The sequence below is a fragment of the Tauraco erythrolophus genome, chromosome 3 (assembly GCF_009769465.1).
Source record: "Tauraco erythrolophus isolate bTauEry1 chromosome 3, bTauEry1.pri, whole genome shotgun sequence".
In the NCBI taxonomy this organism is placed as follows: domain Eukaryota; kingdom Metazoa; phylum Chordata; class Aves; order Musophagiformes; family Musophagidae; genus Tauraco; species Tauraco erythrolophus.
In genome coordinates, this window is record NC_141467.1 from 96,712,303 (window position 1) to 96,730,401 (window position 18,099).

The window sequence follows — 18,099 nt, forward strand, 5'->3', positions numbered from 1 at the left end:
CTCAAAAGAAACAATGTCTAGTACATTTTTTTGTCAGTACATATTTTCCAGGATGTTCTTCTCTTAAGGATGACTTGACAATTCAAGGGTGATCATCCTGGTTTCAAACATTATGTTCATATTTGCTTTATCTAAGTACATGCAAACAGGCTACTGCGGACGTGCAAAGCAGGCTGCTAACTTAAGTCTTAGCAGATTCAAGCAAACCTTGACTTAAATCTGTAACTTTTCCATGGCTAGACAACATGATTATCCACTTTTTTTAATGACAACAACTGAAGGACTGTTCTGTAGAGACATATTAAGTCTGTTTGTCACCAATGAGGAGGAGGTAACTTAAAATCATCTAGGCTTTGGCTCAAGACTTGGAGAACGTTTGGGTGATTCCTGGTACTCTTGGACTCTGGCTGTTATATAGCTAAGCATTGACTAATCTTGTTTGTTTACTTGCTTCATTGTACAATTCAAAACCAAGTGAGTGAAGAAGGAAACAGCAGATGCTAATTAAATGACCAGCTAGTTTTCACATGCAAATCTGTACTAGATTTAGATGAAAGGCATTAAAATACTCTCTGGTTCCACAGGTCCTGGTATATGTGAAGGTATTAAGCAGGAAGCCATGAAATTTATGGAGGAAGCAGAGCAGCTCATCCTTGCATCAAATCATTCCCACTTCGCTTTTGGAGAGAGCTTCTTGATGGCAAAGGGAATACAGCTCACAGATAATGACCTCCTACGTTCTGCTCAGCCCTATGAGTCAGAGGTGGTGGTCTCTGAAAAGCTGTTATCAGGCAGTGACTATGCTCTCCAGCTGGCTGCACAGTCAGGTAGGTGAGAGAGAGATGAGAGCTTAATTAAATGGATTAATGCCCGGGATCTGTGTCAGAATATTCTATGTCAAATTCAACTTTGTTGAAAAACAGATGCAACTCAGCAGGTGTAATTAATCAGTGTAATTAACCTGCCAACCTAAGAGCTGATTTCAGTTGTCTTATATGCATGACACGATGCATATATAAGATCTGGACACTTACCAGCCTTTATGTACTTGCAGCATTTGTAAATTTGCCTTCTAAAGTACGGGGAACATTCAGGTATTTGCAAACGTGCATTTAAAATATCTTGTATTAGCCACTAATAGCTTTCTTTTACTTATCTTTTAAAGTCTTGCATTTCTACTGGCGGAATCACTTTACTTCAGAACTTTCTGCTGGGGAAGCAACACAGCTGGGATTTCTCCCTTACATCCCACAGTGTGATGGCCTGGGAAACTGGGAGCCAACTCAGTGCTATGAGAGCACAGGTGAGCGATTGCTAATCAGATACTCTGGGCTGTCTGAACAAAGAAAAGCTAAGCAGAATTCTAATAAAAAGATGGAAAACTTTTATTCCTACAGTCAAACTGGAGAGAGGTGAAGTGATCTACAAGATGGGTGGAAAATTGACTGGAGAGACTCAAGTGCCAACACATTGAGGCTCAAAAATCAGTTGCTCACTGCTAGTAGTGTTCCTTGGGGGTCGGTTCGGGTGCTGGTATTGCTTAATGCCTTTATTAATGACCAGGCTGATGAGATGGAGTGCACTCTCAGCACGTTTGTGGATGATACAAAATTACTGGGAGTAGATGATATGCTGCAGGACTGCAATGGAAGAGTCTTGCCAGAGCTGCTATGTTTCCATTCTCACTGCTGCTCTCAGGTGTGGTGTATTATCTCTGGATAGCAGATTTAACTGTGACTTAGCTTTGCTGACCACATTCTGTAGTGCTGCTGGGGGTGAAAATCTTCCCAGTGCACAACAGAGCATACTGCAGTACAACATCTAAAATAAAGCTGCTTTTCTTCCCTGACCAGGTCATTGCTGGTGCGTGGATGAGAGAGGACGTTATGTCATGGATTCCTTGGTCTCACGCTCAGCAGAACTTCCCAAATGTCAGTTGGTTTTTCTTTCAAAATATTTGTCTTTACCCGTTCTTACAAATTTTAATATTTATTGAAAATTCTAGTATGATATGCATGAAGCAAGGCTTGTTTCTTACCATTGCAAGAAAATAAAAAGGAATTTTATGCTTGTTTTGCCAATTCATTTCATTTCACTATGTGTGATTTTGTCTTGCATGATTTGGAAATGGACCCTCTAGTATTGGTGGCCTTGCTTGAGCAGGAGAGTTGGACCAGATGTCCAACCAGATGTCTCCAGAGGTCTCTTCCAACTTCAACCATCCTGTGATTCTGTGGTTGTCAAACACCAATCAGGAATTCCCTGCCTGAGCCTTTAGCAGAGCCTAATGGAGACGTGCGAAGGAGCTGGAGATGTATGCCTTTCTCTAGCTTAGGTTTGAGAACTTGATTTTGCTTTAACATGTATGTATGTTTGCCCTCTTACAGGCCAGACATCATGTCAGCGATCTCGAACCAATGCCTTAATTTCCAGCTGGAGACGGAGTGGTTCAAATCTGGATGCCTCTACAGCTGATCTATTTGTCCCCTACTGCCTTGAGGTGATTTTACATAACTGAGGGAGGAAGAAACAAAACCTCCCCAGTTTCGCTTACACCGTGCCAAAGCCCGTGCAGTTTCAGTCTGTGCTCCTTAAGCATCCCTTGTGCATTCCTATTCACCTGAAAGAAAAGGGTAAGACAAAACTAACAGCAGGTGTTGCCCTTCATAAGGCAGAATTTAAACAGTTTTGAGATGAAGACCAGGAGTAGGAAGCTCTGTCCCTGCCTACGTGTCTCTCCTACAGGATGGCTCTGCCTGGTCCTTTTGCAAGGATATGCTTAAAAGGCACAACTTAATTGACTGACATCTGGGGGACTCTTTCTTCCTGAGCTGGGAGAGAATGTCAGGATGAGAGGGAGTTGGATGCAGGTATCCCAACGTAGGGTCCATGTTGCTCTTCAAACACGCCAGTGAGCAGAATAGAGCCCTGAGACAGGCAAGGAACAGACATTTCAACCCAAGATTGTACCAGAACTTCATCTCAGTGGGCTTTCAGTCTGCATACTGCTTCTCTCAGGGCCTGATCCATGTATTAAATTAAATAGACTGCATTTTAATATCTTGCATTTCTTTTCAAAGAAGTGTTGCATTAATAGACAAATGTAAAAATAATAAAATATTTTAACCAACCTTTGGGGTATAGATCATGGTGTGTCTGTATTAATATATATTGCTCTGCAATGACATGTAATTGATTCTTTGTAGACAGGAGAGTACGCTGTGCTACAGAGATCCGACACAAATGTTTGGTGTGTAGATCCTGTGTCAGGAGAAGTATTTCAGCGCGGCAGCAAAGGCTTGGATGGCAATCCTGAGTGTGAGTAGTGCTTTACCCACAGCTTGTGATGCTAGTGGCAGTGCCTTGTGCTTTGCAGCATACGTATTTTCCTTTTCGGAATGATGCCCAGGAAACAAAAGGAGCTTACATTTTAATTCCTCAGTGATATGGTACATACAAGCACATCAACAGTGAAAGAGGATCTGAAAATAGTTATCCTTTCCTTTCATAACACCAGACATAAACCAGTGTAGAAGAAAACCCAAACAAACCCAGACTTCTACACTTTTTTTTACCTTCCATTTCTTACCACCGTAGAAAATTCTTTGGGCTCGTGGATGAGTTTTCTAAGGCAGTGAATCTTGAACTGTGGGAATTGAGCCACTTGCAGTCAGCAAGTCCATTTTACGTGATCAACAACTGCTCCACTGGAGTGCGATTCTGTCTATAATACCTTTGTGTTATCTTGAAATAAAGACAGCGAACTGTTGAGGTCTCATTGGAGATGGTTGATCCAAAAAGTTGAAGAATCCCTACTTGCAGGAACTGGGATGTCCTGCTGGAGCCCGTGTCCTGGCTCTGCTTTTCTGAGCAACACAAGCAGCCCAAGGGCTTTCAGTTCTGCTGTGCTTGTTTCTTTGGTTCTTTAGCTAGTGATTTTCTGCTTGCCATCTCCCTTAGAAAATTTGAGAGAATAATCTGTTGGCTTTAGGCAAACCTTCTCCTGGAATATCAGTAATAGAGTACATAATTGCTCAAGAGAGGATAGTGAGTTAGATAGCACTTCCAGCTGACCCAGCAAGTCTGCTTCCTTTTCCTTATAAATGGGCTAATGATAGAAGTCCATGAAGACGTGCAACAGGCCTGGTGGGGGATAAGTAACTACATGTTACTTATCTGAGGAATTAATTGTGTGATCATTCATTACACAGGTTTAAAAGCTTACTCTGACACTGGCAGATGAACAAAATTAATAAGAACCTACTTAGTCTCAAGTTCAGATTGAACTTTTTGGATCATCTTGTCAGGAGGTGATTCTGCATGCTCATGTCCCTGTTTTGTTTGTTTATGGAAGATGATAAATATTACTGTTCCATGTTGTGTTTTTTTTTTCCAATTTTAAAGGTATTAAAGCTGGACATTTTGTCTATTTTAAAATGTAAATAATTGTATTGTAACACTTAAAATGACTGTGCTCAAAAATTCTTATTAAAAAGATTAATTGAAAAAAAAAATTAAAATATCAGCATCTAAATGATACACTACCAAATTTATGGCAAAAAAAGAGATGTTAATGCAGAATAAATATCAGTATTTCTTTCACTATTTTATTGATGCAAATCCATATAACCTGCACTTTAATCTTTAGAAAAAATGCGTTTTCTAGTGGAAGTAAAATTCCATATTTCTGTAATGATTCAAATTATTTATGGTTTATGATCACTCATCTTTCTTCCTTATACAGAAACAGGCTGAAAGTGCTGCTGTTAAAGTCTTTAGGACAATTCTGTACATTAGTATTGTTCATTTCTGCAGATAATCGTTTTGTTGTCTTCTGTTCCGCATCTTGCAATGAATTTCTCTCTTTGAAGGCCCCAGTCTCTGTAATATGCTGAAGTCTAAAACTGGTTTACGAGAAGCTGGCAAAGGCTACATCCCACAATGCGAAGGGGACAACGGGCCTTTCTCACCTGTGCAGTGCAGCCAGGATCAAGAGAGCTGCTGGTGTGTCTTTTACAATGGAGAAGAGGTTCCAGGGACACGCGTAAGTGGAGGAAGACCTGCATGTGCAAGTGAGTTCCTGCTGGAGACACTTTGCTTCTGAGCAAGTCCAGATCTGCGACTTGACCCAGATCCTAACTTTTTCCAATATTTAGTTGAATTTAAGCTTCTTTGTTCAGAGCTTTAAAGAGACTGTTGCTCAAGCAGTATGCTTGTCTTTGTGTTATAGCAGTTTTCAGACCTACCTGGGCACAATGTCCAGTTTTCTTCAAGTGCCTTGTCAGGGAGAAAGGAGAAGGGAATGGATCTTTGACCTTCCCTTATTCATAAAATTGGTTAAATCCAAGCAGTTGAGCTATTAAACTTAGCTAAAAAGCCAATCTGAACAACTTGCTGAAACTTGAACCTGTTCCAGTCTGAGCTGGCTCTGGGATTAAAACCCATTCAACTGACTGAAATAAAATTTGAAAAATGTTTGCTTCTGCCATTCCTACTCTTGGCTTGTGACTAGAGTTGTGAAAAGGATGTGCCAAAACACTACATATTCACAGAGTATTTCCTGCATAACTAGAGTTGCGAAGCACTGGAATTCACTCATGGTTTCCAGTGAAATGTCCAAATGGGAGACGTTTGGGTAAATTTAATTCTCAGTAGCCTTTATACATCTCCCTATCACTGAAATGAAGCAAAACAAATTAAACTTTCTACAAAGCTATGCTCCAAAGTGTAATGACTAGTGGAAACTAGAGATGTAAAAAGAAAAACCTTCAACTAGTGCCTGCAGGACACTACTGTTTCCATGCTTCTGTTGGGTTTTTTAAATGAGAGCTGTTGGTAGATTTAGGAAAATGAGCCTACATGACAAGAAATTTCTTCCATTTTCTTTTGTGATTTTGCTATGTAAAAAGCAACACATACTCACCAACAAAATACCTGATTGTGTCAGCCCAACTGGCTGTAAGACATTTCAATCAACTAAATAGCTTCTTAGCCAACTTGGAAACCACCACCAATATAATTTTTTTTTTGAACTTTTTTGTACCAACAGAGAGCTATGTGGATGAGATTTTATAAGAAGCCACAAGGAGACTCCAGGGTTGTATCTGCCCCATACAGTGTAGTGTTGTGTAGAGATGCCCATCCGAGCTCTGAAAAGATGAGCTCCAGAGCTCGGGTGACATAGCTATGTGAGTTAGCAGCCTAGTACAGGTTTCTAGCTCTTCAGAGAGGTGGAACTGATCAGTCTAGCAAGTACAGTGCTGCTGCCATCCTGCTTTCAGGTTATGGGCTAATATCTCTGTAGGACGTGGGGCTCTGTGATATTTGTTTTGTTTGGACCAGCTGGAGGAACTCAGCACGACACCCGGCACTCAGCAGTATGGATTGACTTTCCCATAGGCTCTGAAGGTGAACAGGGAAAAGTGGAAGTGTTTCTAATAGGCCAGAGAAAAGTCAGAACTAGTTGTAATTGTTAAGTCCTCGATATCTCCTTCTCTCCATGAAAGCTCATTTTCTAGATTTTCCCCTAAATTCCAAGAGAATTTATAGAATACATTCTAAGGAGGGTGTAGGCATACCCCAGGACAGCCTTGAAGGTGATTTTACATTTTGCGTGCACATCCAATGTTTTTTGGGATCCTGTAATGCTGTACTTTTCCTAGAGGAAATACTGACTGAATGATTAATGACCTTTCTTTTCTAAAACACTGCGCCAAGAGAGAGAACTGCTCTGAAAATATAGTGGAAACCTGGCTTTATTGAAAGCTATTTGTTATTTTCTGCGTATAAATACCATTGAAATAATCTTTAATGATTTTCCTGGATTTTGAAATAGCAATGGAACTTTTTCATGCTAAACAACTTAGTTATTATGTAAGAATAAAGAAGAAAATTTATTTTTCCCCTCGTTCTATCCAGCCTTATACATTTAGTCCTGGGAACTACTACTAATTATTATTCAGGAAAAGGGGAAGGGAGTACTATCTCACTATCTTGGAGATCTTGTCTATCAGCAAAAGAAGCTGTCGTGGTAGGAAAATATGATAAACTTCTCCAACATCAGAACAGATAGCTGTAAACAGCAAGTAATAACTTCACAGTGCCCAGCGCATGCAATGAGGTTTTCATTAGCTCAATCATTTCCATCAGAGGTAGAATCCAACTTTTTCTAGTTGACATACACTGAAGAGGTGAAGCCAAGTATCCCAGAAGTCTTCACACATCTCCCATCCTCATGCCCACTTTCCACAGCTCTGAGTGGGGATAGAGGAGAGAAAGCCTTCCAGAGAAGATCCTGGAGACAGTATTTCCTTATGAAAATCTTTGGAAACACCTATGAAGAAATGTCAATGTTCAGCTGGATTCTAATTCACTTGAGAAATTGGGGCAGAAACAGTAGAATGACGAAATGGTGCAGGCTTGACAACGATAGTAAATGAGATGGTTTTTGTAGAGGGTTAAATGAACAAGTTACTGATTGTGAACTGAAACCTGTGAACCACACCACGAAACCATCCATGACTTTTGTTTTGGGAGCTGGTTATTTCTCTAGTTCACACACCAACTGTCACTGGAAAAGACAGTGAAAGACTCTAGTAGCATACGGCTGAGACTGGGTTCGACTGGCTGGATATAGGAATGTGTTAGAGCAATAGAGAAAAGAGACAGATTTTATATACTTTGTATAAAGAGACATTAATGTAATTTACTCAAAATGGTGGATGTAGTTTACAATGGTCAGGCTAAGTATTACGGTCTCTTTTACAGTCATATCTTTTGGTCGTAGAATCTCGGGAGATTTATTAAAAGTTTATTAAGCAAGGATGCCAGGTTTCTACGTTTACTGAAAAAGAGACTGGATACAGAGTCAGTGAGTGAAGAGGAGGAATGTAGTGGCCCCGTTTATAGAGTTATTGCGGAAAAGATTCTATAAAGGACACTTGGAAAAAATGCATTTGGCTATTCAGAGAGACATACATGAAAGCCTTTTATTTTGGCATTGGAATGTTCAGGGTTGGAAAACAAACATGTACTGTGCACTGGATCCCAGATTCATCCTGTGATGTTTTAAGCTTTAACTGAAGTGGCTGCTAAGCTAAGGAGTTAATCTCCGTATCTCCATCAGAAAGGGAGAGGGAGGCTGCTCAGGCCTGAACCATCAGCAATGTTTACCTTCCTCCAGTGACTTCAGCTGAGACTCCAGCTTCCTCCAGCTTGGGACTGTTCTGAGCATTGCAATTTGGAAAATGATCTATATATACACCAAGCAAGTGAATTATATGATATGAGAGCATCTTTTACTTCATATTTATTTCTGAGTGAGGAATTAGTTTTTTCTTCCTGTTTTGCAGCTCTAGGACTAAGAAGTGTTTAATTATTACTAGATATAGTCAGTAATTAGGTTGGGATTTGGCTAATATTGAATGAAGCAGTTGGTTTGTACCGATTAGTAGAAGTTAATTATCATTGTAGTTAGCCTGCTATAATAGTCTGTTACAGTGGGCTAGCAGGGTTGAAATGACTGTATCCATGCAGAGTAAGTTGGTAGGATAGACTTTGAGCTCTCACTCCAAAACTGTATACTACTGTTAAGGACCTGCTGAATCACCAGAAACATTCTGGTTCTGTTGAAGACACCATAGTCATAAGCTCCTGATCTTAAAAGTTTTCAAACTTCACTCTAAAGGGAATTGAGGTGGTAGGTTTTGGGGTTTTTTTTAGCCCTGCCTGTTTTCACTGGATATCTTTTGTAAAGGTTTGTTCTGCTGATGGTTAGAAACCTCCTTCTCATTTCCTGCTTACATTTATTCATGACTGTTTTAAACTTATCTGTTCTTATAAACCATGCACGTAGTTTTCTGGACCCAAGGCATTACCCATGAAAGTCAGTATGTGTCTTTTCACCAGCTTTAGTAAACTGAACCATGTTGACATCAAACCAGATCCAAGCTGAGATGAGTGGGAAACGCACGGAGTGCTGTCTAGGTTTTCTCCGTTGATATGAGGGTTGTGTGGACTTTGTACTAGAAGTGCTTCATAATATGCCACTAATATATCCTCTTCCTCATGTGCCCAAAGGTCCGCAGTGTGCTCTGCCATTCGGTGCCTCATCTGTTCTCAACGGAGCTGTATTTTGTGACAATGCTTCTGAGGAAGCTCCAGGCGTTCAGCAGTGCTGGCTGGTGTGTCGGCAGGGCTTCTACAGCACATCTTCCAGCACGTCATTTCAGTGTGATGTGCAGCAGCGGCGATGGGTCTCAGCTGCCCCGCTCCATCAGGCCTGCCAGAGTATGTCTGAACTGCCGTGGGTTGGGAAGGGTGCGGAGCGGCGTCAATAGATGTACAAAAAACACACTTTCTTCATGAAGCTACTGTGTGAATGACAATAATAGGACACAACAGTTATATAGGAGCTGCTAAATTAAGGTGCAGTAGATTAGTCCTGTCTTCTGTCATGTTCATCGCCAGAAACAGTCCCACTTTTCTGTAACAGTATCGCTATAAATAGTCGTTCAATCTATATGCAGATTTTTCTTTGCAAGTTAAAAGATGCTGGCACCACGAAGTGATTCTGATGGAACCAGTTAGTCCTGGAAGAACAGATGAGCACCAGATGTTTGAATTTGGCAGAATTTGACTGTTTATTTGCATAATCAAGTCACTGTTACTTCTGCATCTTTTTGCAGCAGTCTATTCTTTAGAATTATTATTGTCTTCGTTGGCTGACTTGTGGTATTTTCAAACTATTTTTCTTTCAAGAAAAATATGGCACTTTAAATCTTAGAAGAGTCAGTTGTCTATTCAGAGCTCATGCAATTAGATATTAATGTTGGCCTTTTCAATTATTTCAAACAGAGATGCGTGCTGATCAAAACAGCGATTTGTAGCAGCGTTGAACTTTGAGAAATGCAGATCTCAATGCCAAGTTTGCAGCTACTCTGCATCTCCAGAATGGGTTAAACCCATTCTGGAAACTACTGTATTGACGCATTTCCTGTTGTCACCCAGGTCTTCTATTCCAGATGTAAATGATTTTGAATTTTAAATTTCAGACCGAGACTTTTGTCTATCTGCAGTCATGTTTTCTGGGTTTTTGTAGCATGTTACAAAGCAACTTCCATGTTTACCTGACGGCAGTTGAATAACTGTTTGTAAGGCCAGAGGGGAGCGTGTGGCAATCTGATATGAGCTGCCATTTAATGCAAGCTAAGGACTTGCCCCACTAATTTGTGTTTGAAATACAGCATGGTTTTAAGGAGAGAGAAAAAAATTCCCAACACCTCTGAAGGTGATCAAATAAATTTCTCGATAATAGAGAATTCACCACAACACCTAGCAATTTGTTCCAATGAATAATTACCCACACCCTTAAAAATCTTATTTCCTGTTCTTTGTGTATACACTCAGAGATTGTGGTTAAGGCAGCTCTTCAGTAGTCTCTGATAAACTAAACAGATAGAGAGCTTTGTGCCTTGCAGGAAGAAGCAGGCTTTTATGTCCCCTGGTCCCTCCCACCATTCTCCTTGGATGCTCTCCAGGCTTTCCCACGCTCCTTTTGGGGCGAGAGACGGGGAATTGTGCTGCAGCAGTGGCACTTGTACATGCTGCAGTGAGGGTCTGTAGAGGAGGTGAATGAGAGAGAGCTCTACCACTTGTCCAGGCTGGTGTGATAAGTCAGCTCCATTTGGAGGTGGCATGACAGCATGACCACTGCCTTGAATCTGAGATAACAAACCCTGGGATCAGCGTAACTCCAGTGATGACAAGAAATGTGCACCTTTTTTTTTTTTTCTGGCTAGAAACTGGCTAAATAGATATCCATTTTGTGGCTGAATTCACGAATTTCTGATAGCTTTGTGTGATTTGCGTCACTTTGGTTCGCTATCAAAAATTTGGAAGGCCCTTGTAGAGGTCCATGTCAGTGCCACTATTATACAATCAAATTTATTCTCCCCTAAAACTTGATCTCCAGCTAATTTGACAAGCGAGGTTTCTGAAAGCCCATTTGAATTAGTATTAATTGCTTTAACTATTTAATTCCTTTCTTAATAGAAATCTTTTCATGTTTGTGACTAAGAGAAACGAAGGTTGACAGGTCAATAATTCCTGTCTTCCTGTTTCTCTTCTAAATATTGGCATACCATCAGCTTTCATCTAGTTCTCTGGAAATTCCTATCTGCCAAGGCTTGTAAAAAGTTATATTAATGATCCAGATTGTTCCTTATCCTTCTCTGATTTAGTGCTCCAGTGTAAAATATCTCCTTATTATTGCATAACCATATCACCTGGCTTTTTCCCTGGTGGACAACATATGAATTTATGAATATGAATTATATATATGATTTAAGCATGTCTCTTACTGCTTATTATTTACTACTGACAACTGATGATCCGAGGGCTGGAGCACCTCTGCTATGAAGACAGGCTGAGAGAACTGGGGCTGTTCAGCCTGGAGAAGAGAAGGCTCCGGGGTGATCTTATAACAGCTTTCCAGTACTTAAAAGGGGCCTACAGGAAAGCTGGAGAGGAACTTTTTACAAGGGCGTGTAGTGATAGGACAACGGGTAATGGCTTTAAACTGAAAGAGGGGAGATTTAGATTAGATATAAGGAAGAAATTTTTCACTCAGAGGGCAGTGAGGCACTGGAACAGATTGCCCAGAGAAGTTGTAGATGCCCCATCCCTGGCAGTGTTCAAGGCCAGGTTGGATGAGGCTTTGGGCAACCTGGTGTAGTGGAGGGTTTCCCTGCCCATTGCAGGAGGGTTGGAACTAGATGATATTTGAGGTCCCTTCCAACCCTAACCATTCTATGATTCTATGATTAACTCTACTGCTTTCACCTAGAAATGGGGACATGCTATTGATGCAAAATCAAAATGCCAAATCAATGTTGTCTCTTTTCAAAGTAACTTTGAAAGTCAGTTTCTACATTAGTAAGGCTACTAAATGCTCTTTGTACTTAATTTTTAGAGCTCCAGTTATTTCAGACAGTCCAAGCTCAAACGCACTTTCAACTACTGCTGCCTCCTGAGAAGACTTGCAGTTCTGACTACTCTGGATTACTCCAGGCATTCCAGATATTCATTTTAGATGAGTTGAAGGCTCGTGGTTTATGTCACCTCCAGGTAATTTCAATTCCTTATTCTCTGTTGTAGGTAGTTGAGTTTGGGGTTATTTTTTGGTTTGTTTTTGGTTTTGTTTGATTGGTGTTTCTTTTGTATTTAAAAAAAAGGTGAGACAAAGTAGAACTTTGCCTATTTGAGAGAGGTGGAAAAGCAGAACATGCCATGAAATCTGTCAGGATTGGCAGCACTCTCATATGGATGACTGGGAAAATAGGATATTTAGTCTCACTGACCCTACATTGGCAGATCAGCTTAATTGTAGCCATAGAAGTCATATCCCATCAGCCTGATATTTATTAAAAATGTGTTTTGATGGGGAAGAACGTTTCGAGTATTCTTACAGTGAGTAAATGGCCTGCTGAAGTTATCTTTTCCTACTTCTGTTTTTACAGAACATTTTGAAAATGTTGCCTTTGAGCATAGCACAGTACAAATGAATGGGGAAAGGCAAGAACTAGAAGGTTCTCAGGTTGACTGACTGTAGTTTCATTTAATTTTGAACTCGAGGTAAATGCATTTGGAAATACTGGCTCAGTTCCTGTCTGTGATGATTCCACTGTCTATGTTGAATGCCTGGGTGAGGACCGCCTTGGGGTGAACATCACATGGAGGACTCAGCTGGAAAACATTCCAACAGGTTCTCTCCCTGACTTACATGATATTGGTAAATTATTTTTACTCTGATATTTCTTTGAATTAAACTTACTTTACTTTTAATTGCTTTGCTTCCCTGTGTCTGCTCTTAGGAGGCACTAACAAGGCATTATAAGTGCTCACTGAAGTAGTCTGTCTTTATAATACTGGAGTTGTGGTTTTGAGCTTTTGGTATTGATGTGTTTCTCTTTTCAGGCTGCGACTTCACAGTGGAAAGGAGCTGTAATTGAATGTTTCTTTTAAATAGGACTGCCTCTCCCAGCTTCCTTAACTGAGATGATTGAAAATTACTTTATCGGGCATGAGTTGATCTGTCCCAGATGTTAATTTCCAGTAGGCAGGGTCTCAGTGGTGGAAAAGATTTTGTTCCTTACTGGGTTGGACTCAGAGAAACCCAATTCACACATTGCCAAAAGTATAACTAATTTCTTCCAAGTTTGGTTGTTGGTTTGTTTTTTTTTTTTTTCCTTTCTCTTACTCCTTTTTCTATTTATTACCTTACCTTTGACACTAAAGAATGACCCTTGCCTCAGAAGTCCTAGAGCAATTATGCTGAAACCACTGATTGGCAGATCTTTACTGTGGTTTCCAAGTGAGTTAGGGATGGTGTAAGGAACTTCTTTCAAAACAGTCAATGTTTCTTTTTAAAGTAAAAGGCATAAAAGACATATCCCAAGTTCAAATGCCCTGTGTGCCACCTTTTCTTCAGTTTTACTGCTTTGCAATGGTGTTGCCAGCAATAAGTAGAAATAACTCTGCCTGCATGTGTTGTTCTCTCTATCTTTGAGACTTGGAGAAGTGTTCCCTACAGCAGTTTTTGCCTGATCAGAACTGAATTCTAAAGCCTTCAAGATGCAGACAGTGGCTGCAGTGGTCATGTGGTTCTTGGTTTTACAGTCTGTTTACATTTATATTCGTTCAGTTGCTCCAGATTATAAGGGAAACACGAATATTCAAGCAGTTTGCAGAAGATGGATCAAAGTATAAGTGTGTTTGGTTTTATGTTTAACTTTACTTTTGAAAATGTTCTGTTTTGAGGGCGTTACATTTTTTACCCTCTCCACACTATAATTTCCCTGTAGTACTTAAATTGCTTTTCAGGAAATGATTGTATGGTTTCAGAAGATGCAGTATGAGTCTAGTGTGGGGAGATCAGAGAACTGGGAACCTACTCTCTATATCCTCTTGGCTCCATCAACTTCCATTACCTTCTAAGGCAGCTTTGGGTCTTTCCATTTGAGGTGTTTTCTGATGCATTTACACAGAGTGAGCAATTGGCTCTCTGATTCGAAATCTACATCACTAAAATAGCTTTATTCTTTTCCTAGCTTCTTTACGAGTAAATGAGAAGTCTTGCTCTTGAAGTAGCTGAGAAAAGTTGCCAAACAGCAGCGCAGAGTGCATATGTTCCCTATGAGTTCCCTGTGAAGAGCCTCAAACCTAAATCACTCATGAATGCTTCATTACTTTTTTCTTCCAGATATTTTCATGTATTAAATTTCGAGGCTGTGCAAATCCCTTCCTGAAGGATCTTATGCCATTTGGCTTCGTAGCTTAGGCCTCAGCTCTAAAATAGTGTGGAACACTTGCAGCAACTTCTCTATTTTCTGTTCAACAGGCAAAAATACTAATGATTAAAAAATGAGCTTTTGGTGGATGAACATATAGCAAGCAGTTCCCGTCTGTGAGACTGGAGGAAATCAATCCCTGCTTTTTACTGATATTTTAAGCTTGTCTTTGTGCACTGTGTTTTCCTTACCAAAAAAAAAAAAAAAAAAGGAACAAATTTACTTTTTTACTTTCTTATTGGACAATATAAACTCTAAGTAACAGTATGATCCCTCTGACACTAAAATTAGTGTTTCAATCAACAGGAGCAAGCCCTAAATCAGACTTCTTCCCACTGCATAACACAGAATGCAACTATTTGCAGACTATTTCTGAATGTGAAAAGACGTATTGTCCCCACCAGAAGCCCAGGTCCCTAAAGATACACCAGATTCTGGAGAGATGCTTAGTAAGAACTTCCAGTAAATCTAACAAGTATGAGATGCATAGTAGCTTGAATTGCCAAAATTCTGCAGCAAAGCAGGGGCAAAACCAGGAAAGCCCTGTTGTATCTGCCATGCTTTAGAGCATGCTGATAATCCTGGGAAGCTCATCTTGGTCCTGCAGGGAAGTGTGGCCCCAAGCTAACCAGCCACACTGGGAAGACTGGATCAAGGCAACTCATGTAAGATGTTACCAGCAAGTCTATGTCTGGTATGTCCATCAGACACTGAATTGTTCTCTGTTGAGACATTCCACGACATACCTGTCTACTTGCAGCGTATGAACATGTATGCTACAGTTAAACACTTGTTTATATACTCTGAATGTAAAGGATACTATATATGCATGGATACATAGTCACATTTAGTGATAGGGTTAAGAACTTTTCAGCACGGGTAAACTTTCTAGAGTAAAGGAAATTCAACAGACCTAAGTGAGTTCCTACTGGTTTGACTGTTTGCTTCTTTTGTACACGTGAATTCCCTCCAGCTATCATTTCAAGGTTATTTTTAATTCTGCTACAGCTTGTCACTAGACAATTCAGAAGGATATTTGCTTGAATAAAAGTCTAATCCGCTTGTTCCTGCTTTCAATTATGAGACAATTTCTGGCAAAATATTTACAAAGTGTTGTTGGTTATGTGGTACTCTCCAATTACTTTCTTGCGAGCTAAGTATCATTTTGGCCTGAAGTTGAGCAAAACTAAGGGCTATTTTGTTGATTACAGTATGTGTCAGTGCAGCAGAAGGATAGGTTGCTCAAAGCTGAGCATTGAGAATACAAAGAGAAAACAAAACCGTCATTGAGAATACAACGACACAGCTGTCAGCTTTGGTGCGGGGTCTGTTCACCTTTAGCCCGTAGGTGTAAAAACTTCGTGTTCCTCCTCTGCAAAGGGGGAAACAACATCTACACGACAGCACTTGTCTACAGACCAACATTCAGGAAGAGAGGGCCCCTATGCTTTCAGTATTCAAGGTCTAGGATGATCTTTCAGAAAAAACATCGTATGTCTGTGGTCTCTTCAGCACGGGCAGGAGGGCAGCACTGCGTCACCGGAGCCTCATACCTGGCTGTGAAATTCTCTCCTCACACAACTGAAAAGCCACCCCTGGGCTACAGTGCAAAGTTAGGAAACTTGCCGCGTGAGAAGGCCGCGGTACCCTCAGCTGTTTGCCTTGGACACATCCGTCACAAAATAATGATCTTTGCACAGCGTGTGAGCTGTAACATTCCTCACGCTCTCTTTATGTATATAACATCCTGCCTGTGAAAATTCAATGTCCAAGGTCCTTGGTGTGCTTGCAAAACTCAAAGTATATAGTGTGTAGAACTTCCCATTTGCTGGGTTACTGGACTGCCCATCACCTACAGGAGGCTCTTGTCTTGCAAATTTGAAGCCATAAACCACTCCAACGTTTCATTCAATGCCATGAGGCCTTCAGGGACAAACAGAACGTGATAGCAAACAAGATCTGCTGGGAACACTGTTCTTGTAGTACTTCTGATCCAGCAAAACTGTGGAATTCGCTCTTGATCTAACGCTGAAAATTGTCCTTGCACAAGTCATTGAAAGGGAAGCTGTCTGGGCAGCTAAGAATTTAGAGAGTAGGAAAGGTACTCCCCATTTTCCAGCTTTAAATTCCAGCTTCAGCAATTGTGAAGGGTGTGTGTGTTGCGTAGGTGGATATGCTGAATATCAGTAGTGTGATGGAAGGTGATTACTGTATCGCTACAGATGCTGGCCTTCAAAAACAAACCAACAAAATGCTGAAAAAGAAGCGAATGATCCTAATTGAAAAGAACTGGAATAAATTAAATCTGAATGTCAGATAATCCTGCTTTTCATCTGCTGAATTTTTGTAATTCAGAAATCAAATTTTGTTCTCTGATGCTTAGGTGTTTGAATATGCCATTATTTGTTGGTGTTATTATTTTTTTTTCTTCTGTTTCTTTAGCACACTCTACGTATATTAGATTAGGACTTAAATCTGATAGACACTCTACAGATTCATTCTTGTCTGCTGTTTGCTAACATGCTTGTATATCTGTATCTGCCAATGTTTCTAACTTAAAAGTTCATCGGTTTCTGTGTGGTTATCCATTCCTATATTGGAAATTTCTTTCATGCTATTGTGCTGCCTTTTTTCCCCCCCTTTAGAAAATGCAATTGTTGGAGAAAATCTCATTGGAGCATTTATAAAAGAGATTAAAGATGGTAGTTTTGTGCTACATTTGGACTCCAAGCAATTCCTGGCAGATTCTTTCATTGATTTTCCCCGGGATGAAGAGTTTGATCTGTCTCCAAGTGTGCAGCTAGGATGTAGAAGTGGGTTTCGAAGAACTTCGTCTCCTGGGAAAGCAGTCCCAAATTCACAAGGATGTGGTATGTCTCAGTTTAGCTTTCCCTTCTTTGATGTTGTTAAGAATCAGTATAAAGCTGAAGTTATAAAAACATCAGTAAACTTGTGTTTATGGTCAATATGTGAAAGGTATGAAGCACCAACGTGAATGATAAATCTGAGGAGAGATGGGAATGAGTGCTTGGATTACTGTTCAGTCCTTGTGTTGAACCAATGGTTTGGAAATAAGCATCATGGCGCTGGCATTGTATAGAACGTTTTGCAAACGTTTTTTATTTTTTAGATCTGTCTGGTATTAGAAGGTCTTTCTGTAATGTACGTGATACATAGTAAGAAGATTTCACAAAGATAATGAAGCCAGAGCTTGAGATGATGATACGTTACCCAGAACAGAAACCTAGATGTAGAAATGGCAAAAGTCCTGAGATTGTGAATTCCTGGGCCAAGTCCAGCCAGCTCAGATGGAAGCTGTCATGGTTTGATGTGGAGGGGGGGCTGGTTCTGGTGGCAGGAGAAGGGTTTTGCTCCCTGCGACCTCCCCGGTTTTGGAACCGGGTTAGGCTTAGTTCTGGCCACCAGATCAGACTGCCATCCCCCTCGGGGTTGAGCCAATAGGGCGCCTCTGCGAATTGCCCTATTTAAGTCAGGACAAAGGGACCGGAAAAGGTGCTTCGCCCAGGATCGAGCAGAGAAGGGAGGAGGGCACTGCCCCCGCTCCCTGGCTCCCGGCCGGGCGGCTGCCTGCGTCGGGCCGGCGCCGCCCACGGAGAATGGCGGCGGCAGAGCCGGCTGGGGAACTCGGGGGCACCCCACTCCCGGGGTGCCCACTGGGCTGAGTTCACCTGGAGAGGACTGAGATCTGAGAGAAACAGCCGCATCGACAGCAGGTCAGTGAGGATGGAGC

The 18,099-nt window shown here is 40.8% G+C and overlaps 1 protein-coding gene across 1 annotated transcript in view; it reads left to right on the forward strand.

The window, feature by feature from the left end:
* TG (thyroglobulin) overlaps positions 1-18,099 on the forward strand; it is a 162,969-nt gene that overhangs the window by 20,027 nt on the left and 124,843 nt on the right. Inside the window, exons 11-20 of the mRNA XM_086609570.1 lie at positions 585-827; positions 1,166-1,303; positions 1,854-1,931; positions 2,388-2,500; positions 3,207-3,318; positions 4,872-5,072; positions 9,079-9,288; positions 11,972-12,126; positions 12,634-12,790; positions 16,994-17,218. Coding sequence (XP_086465696.1) covers positions 585-827; positions 1,166-1,303; positions 1,854-1,931; positions 2,388-2,500; positions 3,207-3,318; positions 4,872-5,072; positions 9,079-9,288; positions 11,972-12,126; positions 12,634-12,790; positions 16,994-17,218 — 1,632 coding nt within the window. The remainder of the gene's footprint in view (positions 1-584; positions 828-1,165; positions 1,304-1,853; positions 1,932-2,387; positions 2,501-3,206; positions 3,319-4,871; positions 5,073-9,078; positions 9,289-11,971; positions 12,127-12,633; positions 12,791-16,993; positions 17,219-18,099) is intronic.